Source organism: Ranitomeya variabilis, chromosome 6 (genome assembly GCF_051348905.1).
Source record: "Ranitomeya variabilis isolate aRanVar5 chromosome 6, aRanVar5.hap1, whole genome shotgun sequence".
In the NCBI taxonomy this organism is placed as follows: domain Eukaryota; kingdom Metazoa; phylum Chordata; class Amphibia; order Anura; family Dendrobatidae; genus Ranitomeya; species Ranitomeya variabilis.
In genome coordinates, this window is record NC_135237.1 from 46,458,423 (window position 1) to 46,476,703 (window position 18,281).

Here is an 18,281-nt window from a genome sequence, read left to right on the forward strand (position 1 = left end):
ATTTTTCCATAGAAGTGATCCTCAGAGGCGGGGCTACCAGCCCCCGAGGACAGTAGACAAATATTTGTTTTTAATTCATAAACACTAACCACACTTTTGTTTATGGCTGGGAGGTGGGTTGCTAGTCCCCATTACGGAGTATTGTTGCTTCATTCAAATTCCACTTCTGGGTGGACTGGAGTTCTTTGCTCTGTTGATGCATTGTTCCTTAAATATTAAAGGAAAAAAAATTGAAAACGCGGTATTTGCGGGTGCTACTGGGTCCAGAGAAAACAGTGTAACCAGGAGATTGGAAACAGGGGAATTTTATTTACAAAGCTTTCAAAGTTGTTCTAGCTTCTTCTTATTACATCCTTATACACTGCTGAAGAAAGTAAAGGAAACACTAAAATCCCACATCCTAGATATCACTGAATGAAATATTCCAGTTGTAAATCTTTATTCATTACATAGTGGAATGTGTTGAGAACAATAAAACCTTAAAATGATCAATGTAAATCACAACTAATATACCACGGAGGTCTGGAGTTGCAATGATGCTCAAAATCATCAAAGTGGAAAATGAAGTTACAGGCTGATCCAACTTCAGTGGAAATGCCTCAAGACAAGGAAATGATGCTTAGTAGTGTGTGTGGCCTCCATGTGCCTGTATGATCTCCCTACAATGCCTGAGCATGCTCCTGATGAGGTGGCAGATGGTCTCCTGAGGGATCTCCTCCCAGACCTGGACTAAAGCATCTGCCAACTCCTGGATAGTCTGTGGTGCAACGTGACGTTGGTGGATGGAGCGAGATATGATGTCCCAGATGTATTCAATTGGATTCAGGCCTGGGGAACGTGCAGGCCCGTCCATAGCTTCAATGCCTTCATCTTGCAGGAACTGCTGACACATTCCAGCCACATGAGGTCTGGCCTTGTCCTGCATTAGGAGGAACCCAGGGCTAACCGCACCAGCATATGGTCTCACAGGGGTCTGAGAATCTCATCTCAGTATCTAATGGCAGTCAGGCTACCTCTGGCTAGCACATGGAGGGCTGTGCGGTCCTCCAAAGAAATGGCACCCCACACCATTACTGACCCACTGCCAAACCGCTCATGCTGAAGGATGTTGCAGGCAGCAGATCGCTCTCCATGGCGTCTCCAGACTCTGTCAGGTCTGTCACATGTGCTCAGTGTGAACCTGCTTTCATCTGTGAAGAGCACAGGGCGCCAGTGGCGAATTTGACAATCCTGGTGTTCTGTGGCAAATGCCAAGCGTCCTGCACGGTGTTGGGCCGTGAGCACAACCCCCATCTGTGGACGTCGGGCACTCAGACCATCCTCATGGAGTCGGTTTCTAACCGTTTGGGCAGACACATACACATTTGTGGCCTGCTGGAGGTCATATCTGCCTTTGTTGGCTAGATGCCTGTTAACCCGTTACCTGCTGGAGGTAATGCAGCAGGCTGAGGTAGCACTCCTGCTGCTGGGTTGTTGCCCTCCTACGGCCCCCTCCATGTCTCCTGGTTTAGTGGCCATTCTCCTGGTAGCACCTCCAGCCTCTGGACACTATGTTGACAGACACAGAAAACCTTCTTGCCACAGCTCGCATTGATGTGCCATCCTGGATGAGCTGCACTACCTGAGCCACTTGTGTGGGTTGTAGAGTCCGTCTCATGCTTCCACGAGTGTGAAAGCACAACCAACATTCAAAAGTGACCAAAACATCAGCCAGAAAGCATTGGTACTGAGATGTGGTCCGTGGTCCCCACCTGCAGAACCACTCCTTTATTGAGGGTGTCTTAATAATTGCCAATCATTTCCATCTGTTGTCTATTCTATATGCACAACAGCATGTGAAATTGATTGTCAATCAGTGTTGCTTCCTAAGTGGACAGTTTGATTTCACAGAAGTTTGATTTACTTGGAGTAATATTCTGCTGTTTAAGTGTTCTCTTTATTTTTTTGAGCAGTGTATATTAAGAGTTTCTATTTTCAATTTTTTTCAGACCATAGCATTGTGGTAGCTAAAAATAATAATACATTGAGTGCTATCCACCTTCAGCTGCAGTGTCGGAGCTCCGCCGGTGCTACCAGTTTACAGATCATGTGCACTGTAGTTGTGACGTTCCCGCTGCAAACGGTAAACATCACCAATGCAGTCTGTGAACAATCACCCGGAGAGAGCCTGCACTGGATTATTGAAATGTGTGTTCTTTTTAGTTGGCACAAGCCTTGGAGCTAAAGAAACTTGAAAATGAAAAACCCCCTTTAAGGGAGTGATCAAACAGTGACAGTGTACAGCGATAACCAATATATCACACACAATGTCCCTTTTCTTCCGCATTCACATCCTCACCCATCCCCTTCATAGACTGTATTTTTTGTAACCATTCTGATTCTGCGAAGCACATAATATGATCTCCATGGTGCGAGGAATGGGACAATCAAAACTTGAAATTCTCTGCTAAAATTGTATTTTGGAAGGGGTTGAAGCAGTTAAATTAATAACACAAAGATCAAAAACAGAAAAGAAAAAGGAAAGCGCCCAAGGAAAAAAAGACAGCGGGAATCATAGCGTTGTTATAAGAATACAAAATCCTCCAATTTCACATTTATGTCAGTCTGGAATATCAGTATGTTCAGCGTTCTCATATCCAGGGAATCCTCATAGAGCACACTTATGAAATTTACAGATTCATATTAAATGTTAATCTCATCCAAAGCTAATAAAATTATCTGGAAGCTATGCATTTGGGTTTTATATTATTAGAAATAATGCATAAATGAACAGAACAAAATGTCTTTTCAGAAAAAAAAATCTGAATTATAATTTATATTAATTAAAAATCTGCCCAATAAACAACATTTACAGGATAGATGAGAAATATATGATTAATGGTGATCTGACCTCTAGAACATCCACTGATCCTGAGATCGGAGAGTCCAAAGTCGCATGTATGAATGGAGCAATGGAGTATGTGCGACCGCTGCTCCATTCACATAAGGATGGTGGTTGCACATGCTCAGTACCACTCCATTCACATAAGGATGGTGGTTGCACATGCTCAGTACCACTCCATTCACATAAGGATGGTGGTTGCACATGCTCAGTACCACTCCATTCACATAAGGATGTGGTCGTACATGTGTAGGAGTGGTGGAGATAGTGTTCCAATCTCTTTCTCCCCAAGTGAGAAAGCAAAACCCCCTGGGGCTGCAGTATAGCCTAAGCATGGTTAACTGTAACAGCCGGCCAAGATTGGGATGGGGAACTGAGAGTTAGTGTCAAGTTCAGGGAGTGTTCAGTTAGAGGGAGTGTGGTGAAGTGCTAGAATAGTGGTCATATGCGTTGAGCTGCTAGGGCCAATGTGAGCCTGCACTGCCTTCGGTGGAGAAGAATTCCTACTGCTAGAGGAGTTAGCAAGAGGGATGCTCCACCCAGACTTAGAATTAGGGCTGAAGTTATGTCTGCAGGAAGTGGAGGCCTATTGGCCACAAGTAAGTGTGATGCACCCCACACATAGCAGCACACCGGGATTTGAACGCGATTTTCCTGTAGGGTGCCAGAGCGTGCAGAAGCAGCGCTTGTACACAACTTGTATACATAAGGATGGTGGTCGCACATGCACAATACCACTCCATTCACATACGGAATTTGGACCTAGTTCTCTGGATTGATGGGGGTCTCAGCAGCCAGACTACTAGCAATCATTGACTTATCATATTACAAAATAACATTGTTGTAGTTTGCCCCTTAATGACCTATGACGTTGTATTTCAGAAACCCATTAATCTTGTTGGTCAGATGCCCACTGGTTTTGAGAGCCGTAATGTAACCCCATGACAGTTTATCCACTGCTGGAGCTGCACAAAGGCACCATATAGGAGCACAAAGTGTGCCCCAGGATGCCACCATGTTTATAAGCCTCCTTGGTCATGAGTTGCTCTATCCTTTCTCTATCTTTCTTCTATCAAGTCTTCTCTAATTTTTGCAAACTGCAAATAAAGTTTTCCTGCAGCAGATTGAAAACTTTCTCTAGACTCCTGAGTGGGAAATTTGCCTAGAAATACAATGAAGATGCAATGTGTTATGGTCACACGCTGCAGGTTTCTACAGCAGATATCCATTTTAAACCTCTGAATGAGGTGTCTACAAACCCTACGGAGATATGAATTGGATTTCGACCTAATTAATTTTCGGCCTCCTGAATATACCCTTCCCTATGGGAGCTGCGATAATGGCTGTGTGAGTTGTCACATACCCCAACTGGTCAACAAGTATAAAGCTCTCTTGTCCAAAAGAGGACCTCTGGTGGAAGGTGGCTGTCCTATAAAGACAACCTCCATCCATATGGGCATATGAAAGGCCTAGAAGGGGTCTATTTGGGCCTCCACTTTGTTGGACCCAGCAGATCCATGTATTATATCCTCTTCATTCATTTAGAAGGTCCAGACACCACACTTGTACTGATCAGTTGATCACTGTGTAGCTGCTATCTTTATAGAAGACGTTGTCTCTACTGCCCGTAGATAAGTAATGCGGTTAATTTCAAAGAACGTTGAAACAAATTGCTCCTTCTGTAAGCGGTATACCGGGACGGTGTGATACTCTACTCCCTTCCTCCATGTTAATGTTACCTTTATGCAAAACTGTGTGTATATATATATATATATATATATATATATATATATATATATATCCGGCCCACTAGGTGGGGCCCATGACACCGTATTATAGTAAGTGGTGTAACTAGTTAACTGTAGGAGGGGTTAGCTGAGGGATAAGGCAGAAACCGTACTCTAGCTAGACCAGGGGTGCTAGGGAGCCCGTACAGCTCGGGTGGGCTTAGAGCCCAAGCTACTTAGCAGCCCTGCAACATTAAAGTGAAGGACCCAGCCATCCAGGGCTCGGTGGACAGAAATGCAGCTGAACTAGCACAGGGTTCAACAGTGGTGGAGCAGAAGTAACAGTGGGTCCACAGCAGTACGGGGACGCAGGTCGTTCAATATGTGGTAGATCATCGCGTGGGCTGACGCCCTCAGATCCATTGCGAAACGGACAAGGGAATCCCCAAGCGCACAGAATCTGCACAGGGAGGATGCTGCGTTACCGCAAGAGGTGGTATGACTCGGGCAGGTACTGAAGGACCAAGGGAAGAGTGCAGGGAAAGTGGAAAGTGTGAGCCGTAAGGAACCCTATGCAAATGCTGTGTCTGTTAAGGATGTGCAAAGAAGAAAGTAAAGTTTTATGTTTCAAGTTGCAACTGGACTGTGTCTCTATTTGTACCCAAATGACCGAAGGGGACCTTAGGCATTGGAGAGAAGGCCCAGACGGTGCAAACAATAAAGAGGCAAGTACATTAACCATGAGACGTTATCTGCATGTGATGGGAGTCCAGGGCGCGCAAGACCTGCTAATCTCAGCCACGACTATAGCCCTGGCCCTCCCTCACACTTCCAGGGTGCAGCTTTTAGGTTGACGTGACTCCTGCCTCTCTTCTCGCAGGTCATGGTTTGTGATTTGAGCCGGAGGTCTTTAAAAAGGAACAAATATAATTTTTAGCCTAATTATAACATATGACTATTGCTAGACGTCAGTTCGGAGAGAGAGCCGCGCTTGCAATAAATTTTCCTTGCGGTAGATTTCATATGGCCTGGATTTTTCCTGTGGCATATGATAGTTTGCTGCAGTTATATCATACCAAAAATATTCAAACGATCCCACAGACAATGTAATGGTGCTAGAAGCAGCGGTTCTTCAGCCAACACATTAGTTGACTGTTCCAAGAAATGTATAGTATATATAGTCTTATCATTAAAGGGGATAGATATGTGGTTGTCCAGGATTAGAAGAGAAGGATCATCTTCTTTTTCCTAAAACAGCGCCATACCTGTCTGTAGGCTATGCTTGGTACTGCAGCTTAACCCCATTCAAGTGAATGGTACTAAACTGGATTGCCGGAGACAGTCCAAAGACAAGCATGGTGTTATATCTGGGGAATAAAAGGCATATCCTCATTACTAATCCTAGATTACTTTGATATATTGGTGTTTCTGTTCTAAAATTCAAGACCTCTGCTGTGAGCCGAAACTGTATAGACAATGTCTAAATGCATAGGGTTCACTATAATATATCCAGTTTAAGCAGCCCAAATTCCACACCAACACATACAGAGGTATGAACATTTCCTAGAAATAATAAATATTCATGATTATCGTAGAATTGGGGATATTTTCCCCCTTTAAGGTGTTTCTATAATTGGGAAACATGGTGGCTCTGTAGTTAATTTTGTCTGTGTTTATATGCCTAAAAGTTCCTGAAATTGATCAACTAAATTGTAACTCTCAGGCTACGTTCACATTTGCGTTGTTGGGCGTTGCGACGGCGACGCAACGCACAATGCATGCAAAACACATGCAAAACGCATTGTTTTGTGACGCATGCGTCCATTTTTGGCATGATTTTTGACGCACAAAAAATGCAACTTGCTGCGTCCTCTGCGCCCTGACAGTTGCGCCAAAAAAGACGCATGCGTCACAAAACGCAAAACAACGCATGACCATACGCCCCCATGTTAAATATAGGGGCGCATGACGCATGCGTCGCTATGCGTCGCCGAACCTGCGCCCGACGCAACGCAAATGTGAACGTAACCTTATTGTGGTTTTGGCTAATCTGGGTGACTATACAGTATTTGCGATCAGTTCTGTAAATTTCATTAATATTAAGAATAATTTTATTTCAATGGCGCCAACATATTCTGCAGCACTTTACAATTAAGATAGGTCACGTGTGGGTACAGATGATAGAAACGACTGATGAAAATTAAGGAAGGGAAAAAAGAGAGCAGTTAGATTGGTGCACTGATATGACAGATTTTTATATAAAAATGTGTTTTTAGGGTATGCTTAAAACTGTAGATAATGGGAAGGAACCAGATCTGGGGTAGTGCAGTCCAGAGAACTGGCGCTGCACGTGCAAAGTCTTGGAGATGGGAGTGAGAGGTTCGGATTATTAAGGATGTTAATCATAGATCATTAGCAGAACTGAGACTGCGGGTAGGGTGTTAAACAGAGATGAGAGAGAAGATGTAGGGCGGTGACGAAATGTGGAGAGCTTTTTGGGTGAGAGCTATAAGTTTATATTGTATTCTGTAACGGATGGGTAACCAGTGTAATAACTGGCACAGGGTTGAGGAATCGGTGTAGCGGCTGTACAGAAATATGACCCTGACTGCTGCATTCAGAATAGATTGGAAAGGGGAGGGTTTAGTCAGAGGGAAATGGATTGCAGTAATCCAAACGAGAATTATCTTGGCGTGATATGAGGAAAGTAAAAATATATATAATCGATGTTAGACCAGGCTTTATTCTACTAACCTTACATAATAACAAACCATCAAACTTCTGGATAAGAGATGCGCAGGTTTTACGCAAAAAAAAGATAAAATGATATAACTGGTAAGTCAAAGTATGTACTAATAGCTGCAAAAATTCACGTCATCGTTTCAATTCCTAGGTCTCAAAATATTTTTGAAGGTTCTAATGAAGTGCATGCAAAAGTAAAATATTTAAAAATAATATAATTGTTATTTATCTATTTTTTTTTTTAGTAAGTGGTTGACAATGTTAGAAATTATGCCATCTTGAATATGTAATGCCTTCTAAAAAATAAATTATTCAGGAAGAAAACTGATTACTCAACATTTCCAATATATTCTGTATATGAACCTTACTATTTTATTTTTCTAACAAGACAAAAATATTGAACTTTGTGAAATCTTATTACATTTTTCTTTCTTGTTTCCTTCCATCAGATGCAAAGGGATATTTCCTATAACGTTCGAGAAGGCCCAGTAGTCCACCGGCCTGGGTCAGCAACATACCCCTCTCATGGAGGCCCAATATCTCCTCCTCCTACCCCTGTGCCACATTCCATGCCGCCTTCTCCATCCAGGATCCCATATGGTGGAGGGCGTCCACCTGTTGGACAGAGTAACACAACGATGCCAAGGGAACGCTTATCCAGTTTGCCTGTCTCAAGATCTATTTCGCCTAGCCCCAGTGCCATCTTGGAAAGGAGGGACGTGAAACCAGATGAGGATATGGGTAATAAAAATGTCCCATTGATGCGAAATGATAGTATGTACGGAGACCCCTACATGTATCACGAAGGCCGGATGAGCATTGCGTCTTCACATGGCGGGCACCCTCTTGACATGCCGGATCATCTAATGGCTTTCCATAGAGGGGCGATGAGGTCTTCAAGCACTTATTCTAACACTTCTATGCAAGTGGAAATGATGGAACAATCAGTTTATAGGCAGAAAAATAGAAAACACTCGGACAGTCTTTTGCCAACCCTTGGATCTAAAACTCCTCCAGCCTCGCCTCAGAGAGTGACTGATATCAGGATGATGGAGATGCATGGTCATAACGCTCATGTACCTCCCCATGGTATACACAGCGAGAGATCTTCTCCAATCCGACAGTCCTTTAAAAAAGATCAGGGTCCCGGAATGTTTGTCGAAGCCAAAGTCCGCAACACTGGTGGAATACTTGGTATGGCTGATATAGTCCCATCTTCTACCGAAAAGCAAATGTATGCTGGATATGGAGCTCCCAAAGATAATTTTACACGGTAAGCAATATTGCGATCCCGTATAACCTTTTATGTTCTGATGAGGATTAACCTCATAATGGAAAATTATTTTGCTGCCACACTTAGGACATATATGTAAAATTAGTACTTGAAAATTAATGACCTCTGGGTATTATCATCAAGGGTTGACCATTAATGAACTGAGTGGTTCTCCACATTTACATATGCATGTACTCTACTTCTAAAGGCTAACCAACTAAACCGCATGAGTAGCCATGATGGTTGCACAATAACAAAACAATGGACTGAGAATTTAAGAAAAAAATCAAAAATTCTTATCTGTATTCCAATGAAATGTCCTTCGCATTCTTCATCTTTTTCACCAATACATTGAATTATTGCAATTTTTTTTGTTTGGAACTTTTGCCTCGTTGTGTGTATCGGGAATATTTTATAGGCTCAGTAGTAAGGAGTACACTATTGGGATCAAAGGTTGGATTCTAAACAGAACAACGTCATGGTGCATGGAGCATGAATGTTATTATTTTTCATCCTGGTAAAATTTGAAAAGTTAAGAATACAATTTCTTCTAGCAGGTAGTCCGCACCGGTGGTTGCCTAGTTGCGCAGTCCTTGTGTTGTGTTTGGGTACATGCCTCCATGCAGATGTTTTTGCTCTTCTGATGGTATATTACAAGGTCTTCTGTTTCCAATTTCATTCGCCGATGCTGCGGTTTTCTTGGTGGCTCCATTCCCAGAGTTTATGGATGTGAGGATGAAATTTGCAGATTGATACTTGTAGGGTTGTATTTTTGCTGATACTTTGTAGGGATATATTTCTGCTGTGCTATACAAATGCAAATGAAATACACAGTTTCAGTCCAAGTCCCCTTAAAATCATAATATTGCCAGAAAGTTGGAGAACTGGAGTTGTACTCATCTGCCGAGTAGTTGATATTGAGCCATTTCTAAGTAATATTTGCTTAAAGGGGTTGTCTGATAGAGGATCCCTGTTCTTGCTCCTGGATTGTCAAAGATCATTTGTATTTTCTGGAAAAAGTCTATAGGAAGTGATCACTTTACCTGGAGCACCATCAAATGGAAAATTGAACCTTACATAGTTCCTAATAAAAGGTGCTGTCTTGGGTGGTCTCCCAAAAAATATGTTCTGATTGTACACCCTGTGTGCTCTGGCTAACAAATGAGGTTTTCTGGATAAAGAACATTCCACTTTTAAAGAACTACAAAAGCGTGGATACAGTTTTCCAAAAACAGCGTCTCACCTGTCTTTGGGTTGTATCAGATATTACAACTTGCTGCTATTAAAGTTATTGCACCTGAGATGCAAACCACCTATGTATACAGCAGTGGCGCTGTTTCTGGAAATAATCAGCCTTGTTTTTTTCCAATGTTTTACAACAGTTTAACTCTGTAATGCATATTTAAAGGTTTTGTAAAGTAGACGACCCTTTTAAAGGGAACCTGTCACCAGTCTTGTTATGTCAACTAAAACTATCACCTTATTCAGCGCCTGAGCTGGATTCCATAAATGGTTACATAACCCCCTGACTTCCTCTGTATACCCCCAAAAAACTATTTTTCCTGCGCTGTATGGTAATCCGGTCGGTCCGGTTTGAGAGACGTCTATTCTGGAATCTGGGCCCTCTGCCCTTCCTCCAGGCTGCTGCTCGCAGTCGTCCTGTTTTGATTGACGTGGATGACGCCTTCTGCATCATCCACATAGCCCGGTGAAATCCCACGCCTGCACACTATGCTCTGCCATACTGCGGACAGAGACGAAAACATCAGTGCGCATGTGCCGGCACATGTCTTTCCTGCTCATTTCACCGCCAATGCTGTGCGCATGCGCATTGATGTCTTCGACGCTGTCCACAGTAGGGCAGAGCATAGTGCGGATTTCAGCCGGCTATGTGGATGACTGCAGGAGGAGTCATCCACATCATTGAAAGCAGGAGGACGGTGAGCAGTCGGGAGGAAGAGTAGAGAGCCCAGAATGGACGCCTCTCGGACCGGATCAACCAGATTACCATACAGTGTGGGAGTACTTTACAAGGTTTTGGGGGGCTGAATATCGAGATAGTTTTAGTTAACACATGACAAAACTGGTGACAGGTTCCCTTTAAACAATAGCTAAATAGAAGTTTCTACTACATGATGAATGTGAAATTTAAGGGTTTCCCTTACTGTCTTTTTTTATGTCACCAATAAACAAACTTGGGGAACTGTCACCAAATATTTCATGTTTAACTGGACTCCGGATCTAATAGTGACTGCAGAGAGGAATAAAACATTATTTTTTGTTTGTTTGCTTAGTTTTTTCAGTTTTGCATCTGTTGCAGAGATATTTTGCTAAGTCCAAATGGGTATTATAAGACAGTTTGTATTTCTTCTCCCTGTATGATGCTGACTAATGATAAGCAAACATCAACACCTACAGAAAAGCAGAACACGCACCCACAATAGATTAGAGCAGGTGTCTCAATGTGTGAGATACAATGAAACAGCCCTGATCTCCTGGTCCTAAACTCATGCATAAGTCAGTGTGGGTGGAAGAGCAGCACAGCTGAGTTTAGCTGTGTCACATCACAAACCTTTCTGTCAGCTCTCCTGACTAATGAGTGTGTCAGTATCAGTTATGTCTGCTGTACTCAAGAAGCTTGCAATCGTTTTAGTGTGAGATTAGGGCTCTCCTTACATCACACACAGGAGTAATGTGCCTGTTCTGAGATACTCCTGTGTGAGATGTAATGGCACCCTGATCTGATCTCACTACAAAGGGAGTACAAGATGAGCACACCAGACATACCTGTGAAACTGACACTTCAAGCTCTCCTCTCTGGAGAGACAACTTGGGGGAGGAACAGTACAGCAGAGCTGACAGTGCTATAAGAGGAGTAGATTTGATAGAAGGGTTTGTAATGTGATGCCCCCCCCCCACACTGACTCATGCAGAAGCTTAGACGACCAGGAGATTAGGTTGCCTGTCATACATCTCACACACAGAAATCTCTTCTAAGCTTTGATGGGGGTCTGTTCTACTTTCCTTTGCGTGTTGCTGCCTTCTTATGATTGGTCAGCATCATAGAGGTGAAGAAATACACGCCCCCCAAGGGACAACTAACACCCACTTGGACTTAAAAAATAAGTTAACTCATTAGGTACCAAAGGCTTTGATTGCTAATATCTCTGCAATGAGAGGTGAAATTTGAAGACAAAAAAAAAGTTTTATTCTACTCTGCACTTTTATATCTTGTGTCCAGTTCAACAAGAACAAATTAGAATCATAGAATGTTATAATTGGAGGGGACCTCAATGGTAATTGTGTCCAAACTCAAATTAGTGAAAGGTCCTGTTAAAAAATGCACTCTATATAATGTAGATATCAGAAATAATAACTTGCTTAGTATACAGTAGAGTGTTTTTCCAAGAATTGATACTCCCTGAATCCATCTCCCTCGGTACCCATGCGGGAATCACCCGGTCCCTGCTGTTCTGTGCTTCCTAATCCTGTCCTCTGCACACATTGATCGCTTTTAGGTGCATTAATAATGGAACCAGTAAGCTCAGACCAGTGAGGGAAAAAGTGAGCCCAGAATGGGAGCTGTGGGAGATCAGGGAAGGAGAGTATTTTTTCTTTTTTTTTTTTCATTATTTCTTGCTTTAGACCAGACAGAGGAATTAAAACAAATCCTTGAAAAACTCTTAAGTCCATTCATCATTTTTTCCCTACATACAGAATTATTAGAATATTTTCATCTGGATGAGCTAATAATACCTGTAATTAAAGCATAGCTTTATGAATTGTTTATATGTTAATATTGGTTCTAGTATAACTGTCTTCCTTTTTAATGTAGCTATAATTTTTTTTTCATTAAAGAAGAGTTTCATTTTAAGCTTGGTTGCCAACTGGCGCCTGAGTGCTGCTCCGCTATTATATTCATGAGTTGGAGAGTTTTATGGCGCTGCATGGATATAATGTTTTTATTATGTGTGTATCCAAAGGCAAGATGCAGCCGCAGGTTTTGTTTATATTGGATCTGAGTGTGGAGAAACCACCATTCATGGTTAAATATTGCTGGATATAATGAGTCACTGGTTAAAAGTCCTGATCGATGGATTATTGATCCTAATACCAAGGCATTATAATAATAATTATTACTGTTTTGGATTTTTTACTTTGAACCCCCCCTATCAGTGAGCTAGATCCTCAAAGGCGTAACCTATTCTGGCCTGGGCGGAGCTCCTGGTGGGACCTCCCATGAACAGCCCTAAATCCCACCCACTATAAGTGGCTTGATGATTTATTGGGTTCTGGCACTGATTTACATTCACATTTCGCTATTTTCATCACCTTCATTTACCCTTGTACGTCCTAATAGGGTATTTGAAAAGAGTTTTCTTTACGCTTAAAGAATATGGACCGCTTTGGGGACAATTTTTTTTTTTTACATGCATATATTTTGGCATTTACAGGCTCTTTCTTTGCCTGTGCATTGCTAGCTGCAGAATAAGGTAACTGAGAATTCGTCAGTGACCTCGTTCTGACTGCAGAGGTTATCACTATTTTTTTTTTCCTTTTCTCTGAGGTCAGCTAATATATGGCCAAGGAGTTCAACCGGGGTCCTAAATCTATCGGCCTGTCAGGATGAGCTCACTGACAGATTCTCAGATAACTCATCCTGCAATGGGGACTAGATAATGCAATACTGAGGCTCTAGAAACCAAAAATTGTAACAAAAAAACTCTATTGCAAAAAGTGATTTATTTTTTTTTGCCCACAATACAACATTAATGTTTTTAAATAGTAAAATGCCCCTAAAGGGTCTGTATCCTTTAGAGAGCATGTCCCTCTTAAATTAAGAAATTGCCTGTTAAAGCAGATCTGTCAAATCAATATACTGCCTTATATAAGAGCAACATATGACCGATATAGATGCTTATTCTAAGAAAGCAAAACGATAAAAAATTGTTGCGATGTTCTGCTGCTTCGGCCTGTGAAAGAATACAAGGGACACATAATTTAGGAGTCCGGTGTATTCATGATTACAGAGCTCTTCCCGCCTCCCCGTGACCCTGAGTCCTCACTATAAAGCTTGTGGGTAGAAAAGCCCGCCACTCACAGACTTCAACCATATCATAACAAAGAAAAAGAAAGAAAAGACCGCACAACCAGCTGGTTCTATCACCCAATTTAGCTCACTGTGGCACTAAGATCATGAAGCAAAAAGAATATCGGGTGCTCACGCAAAAAACATTCCAGTTAGATGATAGCAGATGAATAGAAGACGACGGCCGTTTCGCGCTGTTGCGCTTCCTCGCGTTCAGACCCGTGGAAGCGCAACAGCGCGAAACGGCCGTCGTCTTTGGATACCCGTTTATCCCTGCCTGCCTTGTTTCAGACATGTTGTCAGAATAAAGCTTTGGAATTTTATTTGGATGGTGAGTGCCCGCTGTATTTTTCTATTCATCTGCCTTCAACCATATCATGTCTGAGACTCTGCAGTAGTGAAGTCAAGACCAGCTCCCTTCCCAGAATAAATGTCATTTATAGGCAATGAAAGCTATAATCACTATAAATAATAGCGGAGCCGTCTGTCGATTGTCACATTTTGGTTATATTTACGCCATAACGTTCTGAAAACCGGCGGTGAGAAGTGCTTATTAGGGAGAAACCATCTCCAGCTCGTGCCTTAGACGGGACGCAAACCACAGACCGTAGACTGTGATTATGTGATTTTTCCTTGAGCCCGGTTCTTAGTCTTCACCACACGAGCTAAGGTCCATACGGTAATGGAAGGATCGTTTTTTTTAATTATATGCAGTGCAATTTTAATGGAAATATTCTGTATAATATTCCATAAAATCCTAACATTTTTTTATTTTAAAATAAAAAATGAAAAAAAATCTGCCATTTCCGCATCGATTGCCCAAAGTTGAGACAACAGCATGCCGAATGGCGACTCAGGGTCAGCGTCAGCACCCAGTGTAAACTGGCAAGTGGTGGAGTCTGCTGTGTTCGGGGACAGGGTGGACATGTTCTGCAGAAGCGGAGCTCACTACTTACAGCGCAGGCGCCAGCTGTGTTGCACAGCAGGCAACCGAGCCTTAACTGCTGCGATCGGTGCTTGCGGTTCAACCCCCTTGGATACCACTGTCCATTGTGACAGCAGAATTTAAGCGGTTGGAAACATGGCGCTGATGGATTGGTCATGGCTAGGGTTGAGCGAAACGGATCGTTCATTTTCATAAGTCGCCGACTTTTGGTAAAGTCGGCGCCTCATGAAACTCGACCCGATCCCTGTGCGGGGTCGGCCATGCGGTACGCGATCTTGGCGCCAAAGTCGCGTTTCGAATGACGCGTATAGCGCCATTTTTTCAACCAATGAAGGAGCGTGGGCAGAGTGATGACATAGGGGTTAGGGCGTGCACGCCTATCATCATTATATCGCTTGCGCGCAGAAGCGATTTGGAATGTGTAAAACGAAATTTTCTGTGCTGGTGGGACGGAGGAGAGAGAGAGAGAGAGAGAGAGAGAGAAAAAAAAAATAAATAATAATCCCCATTGACGTGCATAGGGTTTCGTGTTCCGGCCGACCCTCGACTTTGCGCAGTAATCGGCCGATTTTGCCCGACTCGACTTTTCCAACAGTCGGGTTTCGCGAAACATGACTCGACCCTAAAAAAGTCAAGGTCGCTCAACCCTAGTCATGGCAGTAGAGGACTTGTTGAAGTTGAAGGTACTGCCATGTTCGTACACCAGGTGGTGGTGAGTTTCATAAAAGAATGGTAATTGCATTGTTAACTATGAGGCTACTAATGAAACTGGGGCAAAAAAAAGAGTTAAAAAACAATAAAAAAATATATAAAATGGATCTAACAATTCAATGTCCTCCTTTTTGTGGAACATAAATGAAATTAAAAAATAAAATAAAGTTAATATATTTTGTCCAAGTAAATAAAATATATCTAGTGAATGTCAAAATGAAAAAAATAAAATAAAAATAGGATAAATATAGACCAGAAAGTGATATGTTTTCCCCCAAATTATTTCAACCAAAAAAAAAAAAATATATATATTTTTCTTGAAAGGCGAGGAGGAAAAATTGAAAGCAAAGAGAGACACTTCATCCAAGGGCCCATTTAACCTGGAGCTGGCCCTGACCCAAGTTTTCTGAAAAGTCACCTATCAGTTTCCCCTACACCCCTCATCTGCATATCCAACCATCATGAGCTTTCACCCATGTGGCAATTGCATATGTTCTCTCTGGAGTATATAGTTCTGTTAGTCAAGGTGTAAATGTGTGCGTAAATCATTTAGGCACCATATTATTTTACATAAGGAACTTTATTTGGTTTTATTTCTCTTCTATATGGTGGTATTATTTTAGTACTTTATGGTATTCTTATTATGCCTTATTTTGCCTCATTAATCTCTAAATGTATACAGTAATCTGTTTTAGCATGTAGGGTCATTTTATTAGGTACCAGCTTCTACTGTGTGGCGGTATTATTTTAGCACACTAATCTATATATATAATGGAGACATATATGTCTCCTTTTTCTTTCATGCTGTCTAAAAGTAGACAGTAATTTTAGAAGGAATTTTATTTTGATTTGTAGATAGTTGTATTTGGTACCCGTTTGTGTTGTATGGTGGTATTATTTTATTACAATATGGTAGTGTTATTGGGTCACAGTTATTTAATTGATTTCTAAATTTTTAGACAAATTATTTGGGCGCTATAATACATTAATACTGAATGGCAGTATCATTTGGCACTGTTATTCCAGCACTGTATGGCCCTGTTATTCCAGCACTGTATGGCACTGTTATTCCAGCACTGTATGGCTCTGTTATTCCAGCACTGTATGACACTGTTATTCCAGCACTGTATGACACTGTTATTCCAGCACTGTATGGCACTGTTATTCCAGCACTGTATGGCTCTGTTATTCCAGCACTGTATGACACTGTTATTCCAGCACTGTATGGCCCTGTTATTCCACCACTGTATGACACTGTTATTCCAGCACTGTATGACACTGTTATTCCAGCACTGTATGGCTCTGTTATTCCAGCACTGTATGACACTGTTATTCCAGCACTGTATGGCCCTGTTATTCCAGCACTGTATGGCACTCTTATTCCAGCACTGTATGACACTGTTATTCCAACACTGTATGGCCCTGTTATTCCAGCACTGTATGGCACTCTTATTCCAGCACTGTATGACACTGTTTTTCCAGCACTGTATGGCTCTCTTATTCCAGCACTGTATGGCACTGTTATTCCAGCACTGTATGCCACTGATATTCCAGCACTATATGGCTCTGTTATTCCAGCACTGTATGGCACTGATATTCCAGCACTGTATGACACTGTTATTCCAGCACTGTATGACACTGTTATTCCAGCACTGTATGACACTGTTATTCCAGCACTGTATGGCACTGATTTTCCAGCACTGTATGGCTCTTGTATTCCAGCACTGTATGACACTGTTATTCCAGCACTGTATGGCCCTGTTATTCCAGCACTGTATGACACTGTTATTCCAGCACTGTATGACACTGTTATTCCAGCACTGTATGACACTGTTATTCCAGCACTGTATGGCACTGATATTCCAGCACTGTATGGCTCTTGTATTCCAGCACTGTATGACACTGTTATTCCAGCACTGTATGGCCCTGTTATTCCAGCACTGTATGACACTGTTATTCCAGCACTGTATGACACTGTTATTCCAGCACTGTATGACACTGTTATTCCAGCACTGTATGACACTGTTATTCCAGCACTGTATGACACTGATATTCCAGCACTGTATGGCTCTTGTATTCCAGCACTGTATGCCACTGATATTCCAGCACTATATGGCTCTGTTATTCCAGCACTGTATGGCACTGATATTCCAGCACTGTATGGCTCTTGTATTCCAGCACTGTATGACACTGTTATTCCAGCACTGTATGACACTGTTATTCCAGCACTGTGTGACACTGTTATTCCAGCACTGTATGGCACTGTTATTTTGGCACACTATGGTAGAGTTATATACGGTAGTTTCAGTTATACAGTATTATAACTTGGTATTTAAGTGTTGTATTGTTTTGGATTAAATGGCAGTATTATTTGGCATTGTTAGTTCAGCACTGTATGGCACTGTTATGTGGACACAGCATTGAATAGTTTCATGCGTTCAGTTATATGTCAGACTTCTTCTATGGTGGCAGGATTTAGGTACTATATTATTTTGGCGCTGCATGGTAATATTATTTGGTAACGTTAATTCGGCACTGGATAGCAGTACTATTTTTGCACAGTATATTTAGTTACATGATCCCGCTCTATAGCGGTAGTATTTGGTCACTCTATTGTATGACGGTATTACTTGCTCGCTGTGTAAAGCTGCTTTTTCTAGTTTGTTAGTTGAATTTCAATGTTTAATTTTACTTTATGTCAAATTTCTGGGGGTTTAAAATGTAGTAAAAAACAAAAGGAATGGTTTAATGCTTTCTACCTGACTAGAAAACAGACAAATGAATGATGACAGTATGTAGAAAAATGTTATTATCTCTGCTGTCAGTCAGCAACCTGTAAACATAGGTGTCTGTTCGGGAATGGCTGGAGCCGTCGCATCTCTTCCCTAATCTCCGGTGTTCAGCACACAGTG

General features: G+C 41.9%; 1 protein-coding gene across 12 annotated transcripts in view; it reads left to right on the plus strand.

Moving 5' to 3' along the window:
• KIAA1217 (KIAA1217 ortholog) overlaps positions 1–18,281 on the plus strand; it is a 506,736-nt gene that overhangs the window by 448,644 nt on the left and 39,811 nt on the right. For all 12 annotated transcript variants that reach the window (XM_077268372.1, XM_077268371.1, XM_077268369.1 and 9 more), the window contains one exon: positions 7,800–8,623. In XM_077268372.1, coding sequence (XP_077124487.1) covers positions 7,800–8,623 — 824 coding nt within the window. The remainder of the gene's footprint in view (positions 1–7,799; positions 8,624–18,281) is intronic.